Source organism: Salvelinus fontinalis, chromosome 2 (genome assembly GCF_029448725.1).
Source record: "Salvelinus fontinalis isolate EN_2023a chromosome 2, ASM2944872v1, whole genome shotgun sequence".
NCBI lineage: Eukaryota > Metazoa > Chordata > Actinopteri > Salmoniformes > Salmonidae > Salvelinus > Salvelinus fontinalis.
This window is the reverse complement of record NC_074666.1, coordinates 79,745,857-79,768,356: the sequence shown is the minus strand read 5'-3', so window position 1 is coordinate 79,768,356 and position 22,500 is coordinate 79,745,857. Positions and strand designations below refer to the sequence as shown.

General features: G+C 48.4%; 1 protein-coding gene across 2 annotated transcripts in view; it reads left to right on the top strand.

The window, feature by feature from the left end:
- Window positions 1–22,500, top strand: part of LOC129828146 (adhesion G protein-coupled receptor L1-like) — a 118,140-nt gene that overhangs the window by 50,210 nt on the left and 45,430 nt on the right. Inside the window, exons 1-4 of one of the 2 annotated variants that reach the window (XM_055889461.1) lie at window positions 4,569–5,724; window positions 18,894–19,101; window positions 19,469–19,733; window positions 21,262–21,589. In XM_055889461.1, coding sequence (XP_055745436.1) covers window positions 19,013–19,101; window positions 19,469–19,733; window positions 21,262–21,589 — 682 coding nt within the window. In that variant the 5' untranslated portion in view covers window positions 4,569–5,724; window positions 18,894–19,012. Of the gene's footprint in view, window positions 1–4,568; window positions 5,725–18,893; window positions 19,102–19,468; window positions 19,734–21,261; window positions 21,590–22,500 lie in introns of those variants that run through there. The other variant, XM_055889460.1, reaches the window with a different exon arrangement.

The following is a 22,500-nucleotide window of genomic DNA, read 5'->3' as shown; positions in this document are numbered from 1 at the left end:
AGTGGCAACTAACTGGGCTTCTATTAATTACCAGGAGAGGGTCACCTCATCCCAAACCTAGTGACAACTAACTGGGCTTCTACTAATTACCAGGAGAGGGTCACCTCATCCCAAACCTAGTGGCAACTAACTGGGCTTTTATTAATTACCAGGAGAGAGTCACCTCATCCCAAACCTAATGGCAACTAACTGGGCTTCTATTCATTACCAGGAGAGGGTCACCTCATCCCAAACCTAGTGGCAACTAACTGGGCTTCTATTAATTACCAGGAGAGGGTCACCTCATCCCAAACCTAGTGGCAACTAACTGGGCTTCTATTAATTACCAGGAGAGGGTTACCTCATCCCAAACCTAATGGCAACTAACTGGGCTTCTATTCATTACCAGGAGAGGGTCACCTCATCCCAAACCTAGTGGCAACTAACTGGGCTTCTATTAATTACCAGGAGAGGGTCACCTCATCCCAAACCTAGTGGCAACTAACTGGGCTTCTATTAATTACCAGGAGAGGGTCACATCATCCTAAACCTAGTGGCAACTAACTGGGCTTCTATTAATTACCAGGAGAGAGTCACCTCATCCCAAACCTAGTGGCAACTAACTGGGCTTCTATTAATTACCAGGAGAGGGTCACCTCATCCCAAACCTAGTGGCAACTAACTGGGCTTCTATTAATTACCAGGAGAGGGTCACCTCATCCCAAACCTAGTGGCAACTAACTGGGCTTCTATTAATTACCAGGAGAGGGTCACCTCATTCCAAACAGAGTGGCAACTAACTGGGCTTCTATTAATTACCAGGAGAGGGGAGTACCATCCCTGCACGCTCTCTACCCCTCTCCCTCTGCAGAGATTAATTGAATTTGCTGCTGCTAATCGCTCTGGTAATGCCCCATCTTTCATGGCTCACTGGGAATGTAGGGTGTTTTGGTGTCTTTATGGGTGACATATGTTTGTTTGTTTGGTTCTACTTAACGGGTGAGGGATGGGGGTTAGGGATAGAGGGATGGTGTTTAAAGGGCGGCTGTTGGCAGCAGGCACGACACGTGTGTATATGTGTGTGTGTGGGGGGGGGGGGGGGTTGCGTGCAAGTGTGTATGTGTGTGTGACAGGGTCCTCTGTGTGCATGTCACACAGTGCTTTGTGTTACCAGCCACCTGAAACGTGGAGGTGACAGGCGAAGCAGCTGAGTCGACCACAGCACTGTCAGATGAGCTCAGAAGAGGCGACCAGTGTGTGTGTGTGTGTGTGTGTGTGTGTGTGTGTGTGTGTGTGTGTGTGTGTGTGTGTGTGTGTGTGTGTGTGTGTGTGTGTGTGTGTGTGTGTGTGTGTGTGTGTGTGTGTGTATGTGTGTGTGTTAGGATGTGTGAGCATGCCAGCAGAACATAACAACAGCCAACAAGTCAAGTCATATCTCTCAGAGCCAAAAACCCTGCAAGCCCTTACAGAGACATCACTTTGTCTTCACTGGGCAGAACACAACAAGACAAACTGTTGTGACAGAGCCACAGATTCACTCTGTCAAGGCTTGCTTTAGAACGGGCTTCTATCAACACATACTGAGTGTACTGTATAAACTATACCTTATTATACCATACTATACTACACACTATATGTATTTCCTAGTTCACCACACATCATTAAACAACACTATACTATACTATAATATACTATATATGTATTTCCTGGAGTAAAAATCCTACACCACAGTAGATGCATATCATGTTGTCTAGTCACTTTATTCCTAGTTATATGTACATATCTACCTCAATTACCTCGTATCCCTTCACATCGACTAGGTACTGGTACTTTGTGTATATAGCCAGGTTATCGTTACTCATTGTGTATTTATTGGTACTTGTATTACTAGGTGTTAATCTTTTTCCTATTATTTCTCTATGTTCTTTCTCTCTGCATTGTTGGGAAGACCCGTAACGTTCGTCTACAACTGCTGCTGACCAAGCCTGCAGGAACCCAGTAAATGTAGAGAGGAGAGAGCAGAGAGGAGAGAGGAGAGAGCAGAGAGGAGAGTGTAGAGAGGAGAGTGTAGAGAGGAGAGAGCAGAGAGGAGAGTGTAGAGAGGAGAGAGGAGAGAGCAGAGAGGAGAGTGTAGAGAGGAGAGTGGAGAGAGGAGAGTGTAGAGAGGAGAGTGTAGAGAAGAGAGAGGAGAGTGGAGAGTGTAGAGTGTAGAGAGGAGAGTGTAGAGAGCAGAGAGAAGAGTGTAGAGAGGAGAGAGGAGAGTGTAGAGAGCAGAGAGAAGAGTGTAGAGAGGAGAGTGTAGAAAGGAGAGTGTAGAGAGGAGAGAGGAGAGTGTAGAGAGGAGAGTGTAGAGAGCAGAGAGGAGAGTGTAGAGAGGAGAGAGCAGAGAGGAGAGTGTAGAGAGGAGAGTGTAGAGAGGAGAGTGTAGAGAGGAGAGTGTAGTGAGGAGAGTGTAGAGAGGAGAGTGCAGAGAGGAGAGTGTAGAGTGTAGAGAGGAGAGTGGAACTCTACCTGTTCCTGCTCCCAGTAAATGTAGCATTTGAACATCGGGAGATTTGAATCACGTACATGTATTCTGGGGAGTGTAATCGTATAAGTGCCTTTCTGGACACAAAGCTTCTGTAACGTATAGTTGACTTGTCTGAATGGGTTTGTCAGGAGAAGGGAACTGTGTTGTAGTTTGACATGTTTCAGAGAGAAAGAGAGAGCAATGCAATGATGTCAGAAAGGGAGATTCTATAAATATGTGTAGGGACACCATCAGGGACGCATGTTTGGTGAACGACAAATGGGAGGATTGGGTTGAGCCTGGAAGAAATGAATGAAGGATGAAGAGACAGCAGGAGAGGAGAGAGGGCATGCTATTTCTCAGCAGTGTGGTGAAGGAGAGAGGAGAAGAAAGGTTGTCCTGCAGTGCTCCTCAGGTGTCCGTGTATATGTAGCTCTGTGTTAGCGTGCTGGGCCTCGTTAGCAGTGGGGGTAATTGATAGGGTTCTGGAGAGCAGTGCTGAGCAGAGGAGGAGCCTGGGTTTTCATTCTCACCAGGGGACCTACGATGGAGCCTGAATGAATCAGACACTCAGAGACCCAGGTGGCTCTACTGTACACTAACACCCTGCAATGCACCGTGTGTGTGTGTGTGTGTGTGTGTGTGTGTGTGTGTGTGTGTGTGTGTGTGTGTGTGTGTGTGTGTGTGTGTGTGTGTGTGTGTGTGTGTGTGTGTGTGTGTGTGTGTGTGTGTGTGTGTGTGTGTGTGTGTGTGTGTGTGTGTGTGTGTGTGTGTGCTACTTTACAGAGCAGCAGACAAGGACCAGAGAATGTCAACAAATCAAATCTTTCTCTTTTCATCTCCTTCTCTCCTCTTCCTCACCAAAGCAGTTCATCACTCTTTTATTAGGGCTCTCTCGTTCTCTCTACCTCACCTTCATTCTCATTTCTCTGCTTCACTCTCTCGTTCTCTCTACCTCTCCTTCATTCTCATTTCTCTGCTTCACTCTCTCGTTCTCTCTACCTCTCTCCTTCATTCTCATTTCTCTGCTTCTCTCTCTCGTTCTCTCTACCTCTCCTTTATTCTACCTCCTCTCCTCCACTCCATCACCCTCCACACCAACACACACAATTGTGTTATCTCCCTGTAGGTAGTGTGTGTTTAGAAAACAGGTCACACAGAAACATGATATAAAGGACCCCCTGCTCCCCCTTGGACCCTGTCTGACACATAACTGTCATAAAGAGACACCACATCAAACCTCCACACTGCACCATGCAGGGCCCCACTTTACCCATCAGCCCACAGTGTGTCTGTTTACAGTCATGAGCATCTTGCTCTCGCCTCTCTCTCTCTCGCTTTCTCCGTCCACCATGCTGTTCTGACACTGTGAGCCTCATCCTGCCTCATTCTCCCCCACCTTCTTCCGCCCTCTCCCCTCCTCCCGCCTCAGTCTCCCCCTCCTCCCGCCTCATTCTCCCCCTCCTTCTTCCGCCCTCTCCCTTCCTTCTGCCTCATTCTCCCCCTCCTCCTTCCGCCCCCTCCTCTTGCTCCGATGCTCTAATGGCTGCTCTAGCAGTGGGAGTTAGCTCCCTCCTCCTGCCCCCCTGGTGCCCCCCTGCCCTGGCCACGTGGGACCCATACATGAGCCCATAGATGCTCCCCTGAAGGATGAAATGGCTGCCACTCCTACTCTCTTCACAGGGTTTCTCCCAGCGTCTGATCTAGCTGTCTGATGATAAAAGCTATAGAGATGGTGGTGCCCCTCTCTCTCTTCCTCCTCCTCTTCTTCCTCCTCTTCTCATCTTTCCTGGAATGTGTCCAGTACAGACACCTCTCATGCTGTACTGTTGATGAGAGAGGTGATGACTTCACATGACAAGGCTCTCCAGGGACAAAAGGCTTCACACAGCATTCACACGTTCAGCGGCAGCAACATGCTGGACACATGTCCATGACACATCTCCTTCCACGTGACAGGGAAGAAACACACATACACACACACACACACACACACACACACACGCACGCACGCACGCACGCACGCACGCACGCACGCACGCACGCACGCACGCACGCACACACACACACACACACACACACACACACACACACACACACACACACACACACACACACACAGAGATACACCTCTCTCACACACACAAACACACACACCACTCATTCGTCCGCCACAATGAGTGATGTCTATGGAAAGCTGCCTTACAAACTGCCATAACTGCTTATGTCAGCCAAAGCCTCATAGAGGCTCAACACACAGACTAGTGATTAGTGTTTGATGAGCATGGTGTAGACCAACAGACAGGGCCGTGTCTCAGACTCTGTGCTCTCTCTCTCTCTCTCTCTCTCTCTCCCTCTCTCTCTCCCTCTCTCTCGTGCTTTACTTTCGTCTGTCTCCTTCTGTCTCTCAATCCCTCTGTTTCTTTGTTCTCTCTCTTTCTTCCTTCCTTCTCTTTTGATGAGTGCATCTGATCCCGGCGAGCAAGCTGCTCCCCATTGATTGGCTGGTCGATGGATTGAGCGAATGGCGGGGTTCTGTAGCTGAGCGCCGTGATTTGGCGTACAGACGCAGCGCCACTTTCTTGGGATTAAGAGACAGTTTCAATGTAGACCCTGTAACCCTGGAGAGGGGCTAGACGAGAGGCACAGTGAACCCCTGCAAGGCCACAACACACCGCACACACTGGGCCACTTTCCTCATCACCCTCTCATCTCTCCATCCCTCTATCTAGCTCTATTTCTCCCACAGCTGCTTCCAAAGAAGATTCTTCAGGAACATATATGTGTTTTTCTCTCCCTGACAGGACCCAGGAGCTGGAGTTCGGAAGGAGAGAAAGAAAGAGGGAGGGAGGGGTGGGATCCTAAGACGTAAAAACAGGAGGTCGGGTTGGGTACTTGTATGTGTGGATGGTTGGGGATTGTTGGGTTAATGGAATGGAAATGGAGGAAAACCGAGGTCAGGCCATTTTCCCTCCTCATTTTTCATTTGAGTCGCCATCCTTTCTCTGAGTAGCCAACCGTAACACAGAACAAATAACATGCTTAAAGAAAAGAGAGAAAGGATAGCATTTTATTTAATCTCAATTTTGTCTTTTTTCCTGCACCTGTTTTTCTTTCATTCTCTTTGCTCTCTCTCTTTTTCTCTCTGTCTCTCTTACTCTGTCTCTCTCTCTCTCTCCCTGTCTTCCTCTCTCTTTCTCTTTTTTCCGATGCTTGAATAGAAGTGGATCAAAAAGGTAAAGACCACAATGAACATAAAAACTACAGCTCGCCCCTCCCTCCTCCTCCTCCTCCCTCCTCCCCTCATACGCCTTCCTAACCCAGCACCTTGTGTAGTGGTCATGTTTGATGTTGATATCCCTCCCCTTTCTTTCTCTCTTTCTCTCCCTCTCTCTTTCTGGATTATAACCAAGACTCTAAGATCCTTCCAGATTTCTTCCTTGCCTCTGATGACACCAGCCTGACCTACATGCACGCACGCACACACGCACCACACACGCACCCACACACACACACACACACACACACACACACACACACACACACACACACACACACACACACACACACACACACACACACACACACACACAAACCAGCTGACCACTCTGGAGGTCCATGAACTATTTCTGAGAGAGAAAAAGAGAGAGCATTCTTATATCATTGTTTAACCACTATACAAACCACATACCAGTGGCCATTCACAAACTTAAAGACAGATAACATTGTGTACATTCTTACCACTTCATGGTCCGTAAACTTTTCTTCTCTTCTCCCATTCACTGTAAACCTATCTCTCCTCTCCTCAACGTGTCCACATGTTGGGCCACAGCCACCTGACAACTCCTCATGCTGACATAGTTCTCCATCTGACCCTGCAGTTCTCACTCGACCTCATTGAGTATGATTTAACCATTTCTCTATTGTTTGCAATTAGTAATTTGACCCTATCTCTAATTGGTTCCCTCCAGATCCAAGTGACTCGTCCTCCTCTCCTCTCTTCTCCACATTGTTTTATATTCTTCTCTCTGCCTCCCTTTCTCTTTCTTTGTTTCTTCCTTCCTCATTTTTCCTTACTTCAGGGCGAATCTTACATTTATTTGTTTTCATTTTCAACTAAAAAAGACAATGGTATTCAGAATCACACTGGCCAAAGTTCTCCTTGATCATGTGACATGAGTCTGTCCCTCGTTAAGCACTTTCTCCCATTTCCAGGTGCTTCAGTGTCCACTCTCTTTCTCTCTATCACTCAAACAGCTTTAAATGCATTGCCCTTCTCTCCTCCTCTCTTTCTCTCTTTCTTTTGGCACCGTTTCTGCCTCTCAGATCTTTCATCTGTTCATCACAAGTAGCCGCTGGTTCTCTGAGGCCTCCTCAGGTTTCATCTCCTTCTTTGCCTCCTCCTCCTCTTCTTTTCTCTTTCCCTCTTTATCCATTTGCTCTTATCACTGCTTTTTCTTCCTTCTCTTGCTTTCGTTGCACTGCAACCCCCCCTGCGTGTCCTGATTTGGCCGTCAGTCACCCCTCCTTATCAATAGAAGTCAGCTAGTCCTCCCTTCGTACAGCATGTCTGTATGGATTCAGAGGGGTGCCACAGTAGGTGGTACAGTCCCAGTAAGCATCTATGTGTAATGGCTGCTCTGTTCACTAGGAGGATGGTACTCTCTAAAGAGCCAATCAGTCACTGGTCTCCCAATCACAGAGCTTACAAAGAATGCTGCAGGGGATGCAGGGCTGAATCCAAGGTTAGAGAAGGAAGAGTATTGCCACCACTGGGAACAGGCACCATTAGGGCCGCCTCAAAAGGGTCATTTAATCTCCCAGGTTGTGTCTGAAATGGCACACTATTCCCCACGTAGTGCACTACAGGGCTCTGGTCAAAAGTAGTGCACTATATAGGGAACTATAGACTGTGTAACGATAATCATTTTCTTCCTCGGACGAGGAGAGGCGAGACGGATCGGACCAATATGCAGAGTGGTTAGTTTCCATAGTGATTTAACATATAACAAAAACAATATGCGATACAAAATAACTACCGTGACAGTCCCGTGTGGCGAAACACTGACACAAGAACAAACACCCACAAAACACATGTGAAACCCCGGCTGTCTAAGTATGATTCTCAATTAGGGACAACGATTGACAGCTGCCTCTGATTGAGAATCATACCAGGCCGAACACACAAAATCCCAATCTAAAAATCACACATCGACAACCCACCCAACTCACGCCCTGACCATACTAAATAAATACAAAAACAAGGGAGAAACAGGTCAGGAACATGACAGAACCCCCCCCTTAAGGTGCGTACTCCGGGCGCACCTCCTAAACTCTAGGGGAGGGTCTGGGTGGGCGTCTGTCCGCGGTGGCGGCTCTGGCGCGGGACGTGGACCCCACTTAAACAATGTTTTTTCCCGCCTCCTTAATCGCCCCCGTGGCCTCCTAACCACAACCACCCTCCATATCAACCCCACTGAACCAAGGGGTAGCACCGGACTGAGGGGCAGATCCTGGCTGGCGGGCCGTTCTGGCAGATCCTGGCTGGCGGGCGGCTCTGGCAGATCCTGGCTGGCTGGCTCTGGCAGCTCCATGCTGGCTGGCTCTGGCAGATCCTGGCTGGCTGGCGGCTCTGGCAGCTCCTGGCTGGCGGCTCTGGCAGCTCCTGGCTGGCGGCTATGGCAGCTCCTGGCTGGCTGGCTCTGGCAGCTCCTGGCTGGCTGGCTCTGGCAGCTCCTGGCTGGCTGGCTCTGGCAGGTCCTGGCTGACAGACTCATGCTGGTCATGACTGGCGGACGGCTCTGGCTGCTCCTGTCTGGCGGACGGCTCTGGCTGCTCCTGTCTGGCGGACGGCTCTGGCTGCTCCTGTCTGGCAGACGGCTCTGGCTGCTCCTGTCTGGCGGACGGCTCTGGCTTCTCCTGTCTGGCGGACGGCTCTGGCTGCTCCTGTCTGGTGGACAGCTCTGGATGCTCCTGTCTGGCGGACGGCTCTGGCTGCTCCTGTCTGTCGGACGGCTCTAGCGGCTCGGGACAGACGGGCAGCTCTGACGGCTCGGGACAGACGGGCAGCTCTGACGGCTCGGGACAGACGGGCAGCTCTGACGGCTCGGGACAGACGGGCAGCTCTGACGGCTCGGGACAGACGGGCAGCTCAGACAGCGCTGGGCAGGCAGGCAGCTCAGACAGCGCTGGGCAGGCAGGCAGCTCAGACAGCGCTGGGCAGGCAGCTCAGACAGCGCTGGGCAGGCAGGCAGCTCAGACAGCGCTGGGCAGGCAGGCAGCTCAGACTCTGGCTGCACTGGAGAGGAGGAAGGCTCTGACAGCGCTGGACAGGTGGGAGCAACTGGAGAGAGAAGACGGAGAGACAGCCTGGTGCGGGGGGCTGCCACCGGAGGACTGGTACGTGGAGGTGGCACCGGATATACCGCACTGTGAAGGAGTACACGCGCTCTTGAGCACCGAGCCTGCCCAACCTTACCAGGTTGAATGGTCCCCGTAGCCCTGCCAGTGCGGCGAGGTGGAATAGCCCGCACTGGGCTATGCTGGCGAACCGGGGACACCATTTGCAAGGCTGGTGCCATGTACGCCAGCCCGAGGAGACGCACTGGAGACCAGATGCGTTGGGCCGGCTTCATGACACCCGGCTCGATGCCCAACCTAGCCCTACCAGTGCGGCGAGGTGGAATAGCTTGCACTGGGCTAAGCACGCATACTGGGGACACCGTGCGCTCCACCACATAACACGACCAGTACGACGCCCTCTCACTCCACGGTAAGCACGGGGAGTTGGCTCAGGTCTCCTACCCGGCTTTGCCACACCCTGAGTGTGCCCCCCCCCCCCTTTCCAGCCAGGATCTCCTCCCATGTGTAGCAACCCTTGCCGTCCAAGACGTCTTCCCATGTCCATTCCTGTGTCTGTCTCTGCTGCAGTCGCTGCCCTTTTCCACTCTGCTTGGTCCTTTGGTGGTGGGTGTTTCTGTAACGATAGTCATTTTCTTCCTCCTCCTCGGACGAGAAGAGGCGAGACGGATCAGACTAATACGCAGAGTGGTTAGTTTCCATAGTGATTTAACATATAACAAAAACAATATGCGATACAAAATAACTACCGTGACAGTCCCGTGTGGCGAAACACTGACACAAGAACAAACACCCACAAAACACACGTGAAACCCCGACTGCCTAAGTATGATTCTCAATCAGGGACAACGATTGACAGCTGCCTCTGATTGAGAATCATACCAGGCCGAACACACAAAATCCCAATCTAAAAATCACACATCGACAACCCACCCAACTCACGCCCTGACCATACTAAATAAATACAAAAACAAGGGAAAAACAGGTCAGGAACGTGACAGACTGTCCTAATCTTACCCTTGACCTTTGAGATGCCCCGCCCACAACACCGTTACACATCAGTCTTGACTAGTACCCTTTACTGTCTGTTTCCATGGATAGATATGTGCAGTAGGTTATTATAGATTGAAGGGATTAACCTCTGTAGCAATGCCATTAAGTCCTTTATGGCCCCATATCCATCTGCCTGGATGTGGCTTTTCACTGACATCCATTGCTCCTGTATGTCTTGTTTTTCCCTCAACCGACCGACCACCATTTTGTTACTCCCTGCCTGGTAGCTATAGCGAACCCTCTTCCTCCTCCTCCTCCTCCTCCTCCTCCCCCCTTGATCCACCTTGTTGTTGTTTTACCCACATTTACTACCGTTCCTCCCAGTGACCATGTGACCTAAAGACCCCTCCTCTTCCTCCCTCTATCCTCGCTTTAACTCTACTGCTTATTATGATTACCTCTATATCCACATATTTTATTAATTAACAATACTCTTAGATTGTGTTACCCGTTGTCCCTTTGTTAATTCATTAATCCTAATTGATTGATTCACTGATTGGTTGATTGACAGATTATGGTAATAGCTGCTCTGCTGTTGTGTTCAGGAGCTGGTCTGTGAATGTCAGTCGGACTGATGGACAGTCTGTCCGTCATCAGTAGCTAGCTACAGAGTCAGATAGACAGACTGTCTGTAGTCTGTGTGTTGATAGACTTACATATTCATTTCCTTGTCACCGTTCCTTTGTCACTATTGACACGTGAATTGACTAAATAGGTGTCACCTATCTTTCTGTCACCTATCAAGTCAGGGGTGTCAAACTCATTCCACGGAGGGCCTAGTGTCTGCAGGTTTTTGGTTTTTCCTTTCAATAAAGCCCTAGACAACCAGGTGTGGGGAGTTCCTAACTAATTAGTGATGTTAATTCATCAATCAAGTACAAGGGAGGAGCGAAAACCCGCAGACACTCGGCCCTCCGTGGAATGAGTTTGACACCTGTGTATCAAGTCCTTTTTAAATCAGTGATCATGAAGGTAAGGAGACAAGGAAATTAATCTACAGTATGTAAGACCTGGTACACAGCCTTAATATTGGTTTTTATGGGGACTAAAGGAGGGGGGAGTATTCCTCACACCTACACTCTTAAAAACAGGTTCTATCTAGAACCTAAAAGGGTTCTTTGGCTGTCCCCATAGGATAACCCTTTGAAGAACCTTTTATGGTTCCAGGTAGAATTATTTTGGTTCCAGGGAGATCCATTTTGGGTTCCGTCTTAAGCCCTTCCCACAGAGGGTTCTACCTGGAACCAAAAAGGGTTCTCCTATGGGAACAGCCAAATAATTATTTCTGAGAGTGTAGACACATTTCTTTACCATTCAAATAGTGTCTCTGTGGGCGAATGAGGATAGAGGGAGGGAGGAAGGGAGAGAGAGAGAGAGAGAGAGACAGAGAGAGAGGGAGAGAGAGAGGGAGAGAAGAGCAGTCGCTATAGAGACAGGCAGTAGCTCCTCATTAGGAATGACCCACCACACACACGTCTGGTCACGTGACCCACTGCACTCAGACATTCTATTCAGCAGGCAGTCGAGGAGAGAGAAGAGTGAAGGAGAGAGGGAGAGATGGGGAGGGAGGGAGAGGAGAGAGATAGGGAACTGACTGACTGACTGTACACTGAGAAGTCATTACATTGTTAAAGCTAAAGAGCTCTGGCACAGGCAGGTGGCCATGAATAGAAATAAGTCAAGACCTTTATGGACAGATAGAACACACCGCCAGAGGCAGATGTATGACCAGCCCTCACTGGGGAAGGAAGGGATAGAGAAAGAGGGAGTAGAGGGATGAAGAGAGTAAGAAACTGGCTGGGTGCTGGCTACTGCTACAGTAGCTCAGCAGGGTTGGGGTCAATTCTGTTTCAATTTAGTCAATTCAGGAAGTAAACTGAAAATCCAATTTAAAATAAAATAAAAATTGAAAATCCAAAGCAGTTAGGAAAATTGGACTTAGAATTTTCCATTGACAACCTAAATTGACTGAATTGACATGGAATTGTGGCCTGTCATAGTGTCACACCAGTGCTGTACCCGTACCTGTAGGCGGTGTCCTGTGTACTGTAGCTGTGAAGCTCTGTCAGTAGGACCACCTGTGCTGCCCCTCAGTGTGTCAGTGCACCTCTCATGGAGATAAGACGTTTCAATGGACACTTTCTCTCTCTACCCAGGCCCTGCTGCCCTGCTATTGGTCTCAGTGAAGGGGTTTGTCTTGAAGTGAACATGACGGTTGATAAAAGTGCCAGCCCCTTTCTTCTGTCTACAGTGTGTGTGTGGTGTGTGGATATGTGTAAGAGTGTCTGTGTGTGTAGGTTTGTGTGTGTCGGTGTAGATGTGTGTGTGTGTGTATGTGTGAGTTAGTATTATGTTTTGACTACCTTGCCTTGACCCCCTTGCTGTCCAAAAGGAACAGGACACAATCTGGGACTCCCACCTCGCTCTCTCTCTCTCTTTCTCTCACTCCTCCACAGAATTAACTCACTCCCTCTCTTATTCTCATTTCACAGGAAATAACCTATTGACTCCTCTGACTCTCTCCGTTTCTCCGTTTCTCTCTCTTCTTTTTTACACCCACAAAATACACTCTCACTCTATCCTTTACTCTTTCTCATCTCTCCTTCTTTCTCCTTCTCTCTCTCTCTGTCGCTTGCTATCTCTCAAGCACACCTACACGCACCCACGCACACATACCAACATGCTCACGGGTAACGACACACACACACGCACCTGCACCCTACACACTCACACACACACTCACACACTCACACACTCACAGATGTACTCTTACTTCCAGACGATTAAGTGTCCATGCTGAAGGAGGGGTTTCATGGTGCTCCATTGTGCCCCCTGCTGGTTGCTGGCTGCAGTTACCTGCCAGGAACAGGTGTGGGATTCAATTAGAACAGCAGGCTCTCCGTGGCCAGGCCAGGTCTGTCAAGGGGCTACTGGGTCCTGTTCATTAGGCACCAAATGGAAGAAAACAGACTGAAACAGGGAGGGACTACCTGGACTTGTCCAATGAGAAACGCTCATTTTTGGTTTCCGTTGCAAAACGTTTTAAAACTATGTGTGTCCTAATGACCATGACCCTGGGATAGGCAGGCTGTACATCACCTCCCCATAACCAGTCTGTGGGATACTCTAGGACGCATTTCTCCAGACACTCTAACGTACATAGATAACCCAAGATCTAGACTCTAGACTAGAGGATGTCTCAATAAACTACTGTGGGAGAGATGTGGTCAGGTCTGGGCTATGCCAGGCTGTGTCTTACATAACAATCATATCAATCCATGGCCTCACATTACATCAACAAGACCACAGTCATTTTAGAAACACATACAGTCTCCATTGAGATATCTCTATATCTCATTACTCTATACCCCGTTATATTCACAGTAGAATGATATGATTGCTTTATTATAATACAGTATGTAATGACAGATTTTATATGAACATAACCATTAGAAATATATTCCCCATTAGTCCCTGGGTTAAAATGATTTGCCCACAACGGCACACAGTTTGATCTCAGCAAGCTGTCATTGCTTAGATGTAATTCTATATCACCAGTCAAAACTGTCATTATTATTCCCAACAAGGTAGTAAGGTACAGTATCTGTCATTTCAAAGGGGATTCTGTTCCTTTCATCATATTCATGCCACAGCTTCATATTGACGAGAAACAGTCACTGTTGACCTATTGTCTTGTGCCGGGAACAGCTGCTAAATTAATTTCCTATAATTTTTTCATGGCAGTATCTTGCTGTAAAGTGTATACAATAGAAGATATAGTGCCCGTTCCAATTTACACCCTATTCCCTATATAGTGCACTACTTTAGTGCACATTATAAGGAATAGTGTGCCATTTGAGATGCACACCTGCACACAGCAGATAAAAGCATGAAGGTTGGTTGTTAATCCTTGATAAGGTAAGTTGTATTACAGTACAGTAGGTTTGGTTATACTGCCTAGTGGTGTGGTCCCACTGGACCGGGACTGCTCTGATCCTGCCAGACCAGATTTCCACGGCTCTTAAAAATGTATTTCATCTAATCTAACAATCTCAACTAATCCCAGAAGCTCAATATGACTCAGGCTAACCTGTTCTAGGCCGGACTAGGATAATACCTAGTCCGATCTTTAATATCCCATCCCTAATACCTCATATCCATCTCTAATACCTAATACCTAATTCATATAGTGCTGGTCCTAATAATACTAGGCTGTGTGGTAGTGTGTGTTAGCAGGGTGTGGCTGCCTGGGAGGTCATGCTGTCTATACAGAGAGAGAATAAACAGGAAGAGGGCATGCTGGCTGAAAGAACAGGTCAGAGTTAATGAAGCCTCCCAGGCAGGGTGTGGAGCGGAGCGGCTCCCTCTGTTTGTTTTTGTGTGTGTGTGTGTGTGTGTGTGTGTGTGTGTGTGTGTGTGTGTGTGTGTGTGTGTGTGTGTGTGTGTGTGTGTGTGTGTGTGTGTGTGTGTGTGTGTGTGTGTGTGTGTGTGTGTGTGTGTGAGTGAACCTCTCTCTTTCTTTCCTCTGGTCTGTGTGTGTCAGTGCCAGCTCAGTGTGACCGCCTGGAAGGCCAGTCCAGTGATGAACCCCACTGACACCCGGCCCTGCCAGCCCACCCAACACCCAGCTAATTAGAATAAGCAGAGCCAGAGAGCCATGTTAGAGTTACTATCTGTAGACTGTAAAGGGACAGAGAGAATAACAGGACGAAACACATAGGATGATTAGCCTTTACTCTTTACTGCAACACCCAGTTATACAGTAATGCTGACTATGCTACTGTATAGTGTGAAGCCGATTCAGGGTAGTGGTGCTGTTAATATATTACTGGGATCAATGATTTGTCCCATAAATACCTGTTAAACCTCTTGTGATTCACCATACATAGAGAACCCAATTGGGCCAGGAACCGAAAGATTGCTGGATCGAATCCCCGAGCTGACAAGGTAAAACTCTATTGTTCTGCCCCTGAGCAAGGCAGTTAACCCACTGTTCCCCGGGTGCCGAAGATGTGGATGTCGATTAAGGCAGCCCCCTGCACTTTTCTGATTCAGAGGGGTTGGGTTAAATGTGCAAGACAAAGTTCAGTTGAAGGCATTCAGTTGTACAGCTGACTAGGTATCCCCCTTTCCTTTCCCAATATGAATCAGCATTGTGGATTAAAGGTAGCCCTTGACAATGCACTGCACCAGCCAGTTGTTTTTTATTACCTAGGACTCTGTAATCCAAGGCTGGTCTGTACAGTAGTCATGGACTCTTTTCAGATATAGACTCCCACCATACCCTTTTTGGTTGTAAATGCAGGTCGTCCATTTGTCTGCTTGTCCGTCTAGTGTGCTGTGTTGTTGTGTGCGTGACTAGAGACAGGACAGTAGCACGTCTGTGTTGTTGTGTGCGTGACTAGAGACAGGACAGTAGCACGTCTGTGTTGTTGTGTGCGTGACTAGAGACAGGACAGTAGCACGTCTGTGTTGTTGTGTGCGTGACTAGAGACAGGACAGTAGCACGTCTGTGTTGTTGTGTGCGTGACTAGAGACAGGACAGTAGCACGTCTGTGTTGTTGTGTGCGTGACTAGAGACAGGACAGTAGCACGTCTGTGTTGTTGTGTGCGTGACTAGAGACAGGACAGTAGCATGTCTGTGTTGTTGTGTGCGTGACTAGAGACAGGACAGTAGCACGCCTGTGTTGTTGTGTGCGTGACTAGAGACAGGACAGTAGCATGTCTGTGTTGTTGTGTGCGTGACTAGAGACAGGACAGTAGCACGTCTGTGTTGTTGTGTGCGTGACTAGAGACAGGACAGTAGCACGTCTGTGTTGTTGTGTGCGTGACTAGAGACAGGACAGTAGCACGTCTGTGTTGTTGTGTGCGTGACTAGAGACAGGACAGTAGCATGTCTGTGTTGTTGTGTGCGTGACTAGAGACAGGACAGTAGCACGTCTGTGTTGTTGTGTGCGTGACTAGAGACAGGACAGTAGCACGTCTGTGTTGTTGTGTGCGTGACTAGAGACATGACAGTAGCACGTCTGTGTTGTTGTGTGCGTGACTAGAGACAGGACAGTAGCACGCCTGTGTTGTTGTGTGCGTGACTAGAGACAGGACAGTAGCACGTCTGTGTTGTTGTGTGCGTGACTAGAGACATGACAGTAGCACGTCTGTGTTGTTGTGTGCGTGACTAGAGACAGGACAGTAGCATGCCTGTGTTGGTCTGTCCGTTATCCTACCTTGAGGCAGGAGGATGTTCTGTCTTTGTTTATGGCTCAGCTACATGCAGTGGCTTGTTCTGCATGCTCTTTATGTCTCTACTCCTCTTCACTTTGATGCTATTGTTTGTTTTTTCATCCTCATCACAGCTTAATAGAATTCAGCCATTTATCCCTGAGCTACTTTTCTTCTGTATTTTATAGGATTGCTGGAAGTGTTATAAAATAGAGATGAGGGAAGAATACCTGACAAAGTCGCTGTAAATAAGGACTGCATTCAGATTGCATATTGACCCTTGAGGGTTCCCCAAAACCAGTGGGCTGTACCAATGTAAATATTTTCAACTCTACGGGGGTGCCACTGCCTACGTTAATACCGCTAATAACTATGGGGCTCCCCAGCACGCTAGAACACCCCTGCTGCTGGAAACCATTGTTAGATCAACCACTGTAGCTCCTCGCTGCTTGTTTTAACAATGGAGCATGACAGTCCTTTTGTGAAGCCCCTCCATTCAATGTCTGTTTGTTTACGCCCAGGCTTGATTTGAGTCATGTTTTGACGTAAGATATTCATCCCTGCTGAGTCCCCTCAGACACAACAGCAGTATCATCACTGAGGCACAGCACACAGCCACACACTTCTGAGAGACTAAAACTTCCCACTGGGCACAGACGCCAATTCAGCATCTATTCTACGTTGGTTCAATGTCATTTCATTGATATGACCTGGAAACAACGTTGATTCAGCCAGTGTGTGACCAGTGGAGAGAGAGAGGCATAACATATTGATACTACTATTGTGACCAGCAAACATTTCCTCAAACCATAAAAAGAGAGGCACGTTAAGGAATAAAACACATTTTCCCTAAACGTTCCTTTCTCAGAAATGCTGCCATCTCCTACGGTGTGTAGCATTTCCAAGGATGTAGCATCCTAGGCTTAGTTCCATCCTAGTAAATCTGGCAGCAATGTTTGTGTATGTGCATGTGTGTGTGTGTTGACTGTCTAAACGCCCCTGCAGGGACCAGTTAGACCACGGATCAGTTCAGTCATAACGTGACCAGTGTGAGTTTCCTCTGTTCTCAACACACTGACTGGCTGGGCTGCTGGGGCCAGGACACATACATAACTGAGTATTCAGAGAAGACTGGGAGTCCTCTGTTCAGCTCTTTCATTCTGCACCTGTACTGTCCCTATACTGTACCTGTACTGTCCCTGTAGTGTACCTGTACTGTACCTGTACTGTCTCTGTAGTGTCCCTGCAGTGTACCTGTACTGTACCTGTAGTGTCCCTGCAGTGTACCTGTACTGTACCTGTACTGTACCTGTAGTGTCCCTGCAGTGTACCTGTACTGTACCTGTACTGTCTCTGTAGTGTCCCTGCAGTGTACCTGTACTGTACCTGTACTGTCTCTGTAGTGTCCCTGCAGTGTACCTGTACTGTCCCTGTAGTGTCCCTGTAGTATCTCTAGTGTCTCTGTAGTGTCCCTGTAGTGTCTCCGTCGCTCTCACGTCCTCACAGAGTCTCCTGTGATGTCACCGTGTGACCGTGCTGTTGATGCCAGCAGCTTTTTTCCATAGATACCTCTCCTCCCCGCCCTCCTCCGCCCGGTTCCCCTCCCACCCCACCTGACAGTCCTCTGGTCCCAGGTCAGACACTATCTGGCTGAGAGAGAAAGTGCGTCAGCCAGCCAATTTACAGCAGTCCCCAGTGGGTGACCTCCAGGAGAGACCTATGAGACACAGGAAGGAGGGTAGGAGGCAGAATGTGTGTGTGTGTGTGTGCGTGTGTGTCGGGGGAGGGGGGAGTGTGTGTGTGCGTGCATGTGTTAATGTGTGCGTGTGCGTGTGCGTGTGCGTGTGCGTGTGTGTGTGTGTGTGTGTGAAGTATGGATTGCAACAACAGAAGAAGGGGACCCTGGCCAGACTCTTGTTTTCTACCCCGGACTTCATGGCATTACTCTTGACTGAGATCCAACCACCTGTACTGATACAACACTCTAAAACTCATACTGTTATTTCCTACCACAGAGCAGGAATACTGAGCTTCTTACAATATACATGCACAATAAAACCTTAAGTAGGCCAAGATGAATCAGATGAAATACCCTATCTGGGCAGCAGCAGCTAGGAATCTACCATTTATCAGAACACTACAGGCAGCTCTTAGGCCTCAATGCTGATATTTAGCAAATTAGATTTTTGTATTCCTTCATTTTTGATCTGATAATGTATCTCACCTCATTCCCCTCGCTCTCTCTCTCGCGCTCTTTCTGTCTCTCTCTCTCTGTCTTTATCTCTCTCTTTCCCCCATTCTTCTTTTGTTTTCTGTCTCCCTCTCCTCAAATCTCAAACTTGTTATCTTGAACATCTCTCTGTCTCTTTCCCCACGATACTCTCATCCCATCTTCTACCCCTTTCTTTGTCCCCACTCCTCTTCCTCATCTCCTCTCTCTTTCCGTTTCCCCCTCATCATCTCCTTAATATACTCCTTTATCTTACATTGCTCCTTTTATATCCCTTCACTCCATCTCTCACACTTTCCATCTCTCTCTCTTTCTCCCTCCCTTTCTCTCTTGCTCGCTCTCTCTCTCCCTTACTCTCTCTATCGCTCGCTCGCTCTCTCTATTTCTTTCTCCCTCTCTCTCTCTCTCTCTCCCTTTCTCTCTCTCTCTCTCTCTCTCTCTCTCTCTCTCTCTCTCTCTCTCTCTCTCTATCCATCCCTCCCTCCCTCTCTCTCGCTCTCTCACCCTCTCTCCCGATCTCTCTTTCTTTCCTCTCTCCTCCAGTCTTTGTGTGTCCGGGCACACTGCTGCGGGTGCAGGCGGCCAGCTCGCTGCAGGAGGCGGAGCATCAGTCGGGGGCGTGGTGTAAGGACCCCCTGCAGTCAGGTGACCGGCTCTATGTTATGCCTTGGACTCCCTACCGCACCGACATGCTGTATGAGTACGCCTCCTGGGACGACTTCAGACAGAACCGCGCCACCACCACCTACAAGTGAGCACCGCCTCTGCCCCCCCGCCAGTTCACATCAAATAATCCCTCTGCCTCTGCATTGATTTATTTGAATACTGCTGTAGATGGATGGTGAATGGCAGTGTGGGTTCCATGGGGTCCTGTGGTGATCTGTGGACCACTGGTGGGGCACCTCAGGGGTCAGTGTGAAGTCCAATTAATTTAGTGAAATAAATGTTTTTTCTTGTGCTCCATGGGATGGAGAAGTATGAGAACCACTGTTCTAATGTATGGGATCATACTGTTGGTCTCTTTGGACATGTGCTTATGAGCCGGTCATAGCCCAAAAGCTCATGGGTTATTGATTCTCCTGTCATATTCTGACCACCCACTTCTTCCCCTCCTATAGGTTGCCGAACCGTGTTGATGGCACAGGCTTCGTGGTATACGACGGCGCCGTGTTCTACAATAAGGAGCGCACACGCAACATGGTCAAGTATGACCTGCGCACACGCATCAAGAGCGGCGAGGCCATTATCGCCAACGCCAACTACCACGACACATCGCCCTACCGCTGGGGTGGGAAGAGCGACATCGACCTGGCGGTGGACGAGAACGGGCTGTGGGTCATCTACGCCACAGAGTCCAACAACGGACGACTGGTGGTCAGCCAGGTGAGTGGAGGAGAGGAGGATGGAGGGAATAGAAGAGTGTAAGAGGAGTGTAACAGGGTGATGGAGGGAATAGAAGAGGGAGGAGTGTAACAGGGTGATGGAGGGAATAGAAGAGGGAGGAGTGTAACAGGGTGATGGAGTTATTAGAAGAGTGTAAGAGGAGTGTAACAGGGTGATGGAGGGAATAGAAGAGTATAAGAGGAGTGTAACAGGGTGATGGAGGGAATAGAAGAGGGAGGAGTGTAACAGGGTGATGGAGGGAATAGAAGAGGGAGGAGTGTAACAGGGTGATGGAGGGAATAGAAGAGTGTAAGATGAGTGTAACAGGGTGATGGAGGGAATAGAAGAGGGAGGAGTGTAACAGGGTGATGGAGGGAATAGAAGAGGGAGGAGTGTAACAGGGTGATGGAGTTATTAGAAGAGTGTAAGAGGAGTGTAACAGGGTGATGGAGGGAATAGAAGAGGGAGGAGTGTAACAGGGTGATGGAGGGAATAGAAGAGGGAGGAGTGTAACAGGGTGATGGAGGGAATAGAAGAGTATAAGAGGAGTGTAACAGGGTGATGGAGGGAATAGAAGAGGGAGGAGTGTAACAGGGTGATGGAGGGAATAGAAGAGGGAGGAGTGTAACAGGGTGATGGAGGGAATAGAAGAGGGAGGAGTGTAACAGGGTGATGGAGGGAATAGAAGAGTATAAGAGGAGTGTAACAGGGTGATGGATGGAATAGAAGAGGGAGGAGTGTAACAGGGTGATGGAGGGAATAGAAGAGGGAGGAGTGTAACAGGGTGATGGAGGGAATAGAAGAGTATAAGAGGAGTGTAACAGGGTGATGGAGGGAATAGAAGAGGGAGGAGTGTAACAGGGTGATGGAGGGAATAGAAGAGGGAGGAGTGTAACAGGGTGATGGAGGGAATAGAAGAGGGAGGAGTGTAACAGGGTGATGGAGGGAATAGAAGAGGGAGGAGTGTAACAGGGTGATGGAGGGAATAGAAGAGGGAGGAGTGTAACAGGGTGATGGAGGGAATAGAAGAGGGAGGAGTGTAACAGGGTGATGGAGTTATTAGAAGAGTGTAAGAGGAGTGTAACAGGGTGATGGAGGGAATAGAAGAGTATAAGAGGAGTGTAACAGGGTGATGGAGGGAATAGAAGAGGGAGGAGTGTAACAGGGTGATGGAGGGAATAGAAGAGGGAGGAGTGTAACAGGGTGATGGAGGGAATAGAAGAGGGAGGAGTGTAACAGGGTGATGGAGGGAATAGAAGAGTGTAAGAGGAGTGTAACTCTGTGATGGAGAGTGATGGAGGGAATAGAAGAGGGAGGAGTGTAACAGGGGGATGGAGTTGGACTGGACATTTCTAAGCTCAACTAAAGTAGGCCTAATTGTTTATTAATTTATTTAATTAATTCACTTTCTTGTGTTTATCACCGTAACACCAGGATTGAGCATTTAAGAATGGGTGATATTCTACAGTTTCTTCTGTAGTTTGAGATATATTTATGGTTACCATCACCCCCCCCCCCCTCCTCCCAGGTGAACCCATACACCCTGCGCTTCGAGGGCACCTGGGAGACCAGCTTCGACAAGAGGCTGGCGTCCAACGCCTTCATGGCGTGCGGCGTGCTCTACGCCGTGCGCAGCGTCTACCAGGACGACGACAGCGAGGCCGGCGGGGACCTGATCCTTTACGCCTACAACACGAACCGAGCCCGGGAGGAGCCCGTCCACATCCCCTTCCCTAACCCCTACCAGTACGTCTCCTCTGTGGACTATAACCCCAGAGACAACCAGCTCTACATCTGGAACAACTATAATGTTCTGAGATACCCGCTGGAGTTCGGACCACCGGACCCCACCACCGGTGAGTCAACGCAGAGTCCTGAGATGTGTGTGTACAGTGTACCTTTATTTCTGGTATAATTTGCCCATTAATGTCAGTTGTAGTGGGACATCTGCACAAATGCAAATCACCACCTGTTCGCCCTCTTGTACGTACCTTGCTTTTTCAGATTAATTATCCATTGTGTTTTGGGTGAATATTTTAGCGATGCAGGCCTATCTGGAGTTAGTATTTGGCCCTGAGAGAGAGAGAGAGAGAGAGAAAGAAAGAAAGAAAGAAAGAAAGAAAGAAAGAAAGAAAGAAAGAAAGAAAGAAAGAAAGAAAGAAAGAAAGAAAGAAAGAAAGAAAGAAAGAAGGAGAGAAAGACAGAGGCAGACAGACAGTCTTGTCCCAGTGTTGTTAGAGGAGAGTGGGTGTTTGATCAGTTGAGATTTTGTAGTTGGGATGTGTTACTTTTATGGGTGCATTAAAGTTGGTTGTTAATGTCGGTAGTGACTTCTGTCATATACATTTGATCAATAATTGACATCCTCCTTTCTTCTTCCTTTCTTGCCGTGCACACTCCCTCCCCCCTCTCCAGGGGTAGTGATAGGAACACTGAAAGAGTCATATATAGATGTATTAAAGCTTTGATATGCTCAAAAGTAGTTTGTGCCGTAATTATCATCCGGAGAACTTTTGAACTGAACTTGTGAGAGATGTAACATTTACATGCCTTTCTCTCTTTGATTCATGCTCTGGTTTTGTCTTTCTCTATTCCCCTCTCACCACTTTCATTCCATCTCTTTTGTTTTATTTCCCTTTTTTTGTCTCTCACTTTCGCTTTCCCTATTTATTTCTTTGACTTTATTTTGTCATCCTCAATGATTTTATTTATACATGTGCTTTATTATGTGTTTTAAAACTAAACTAAATCACCCCCCGTCTCTCTC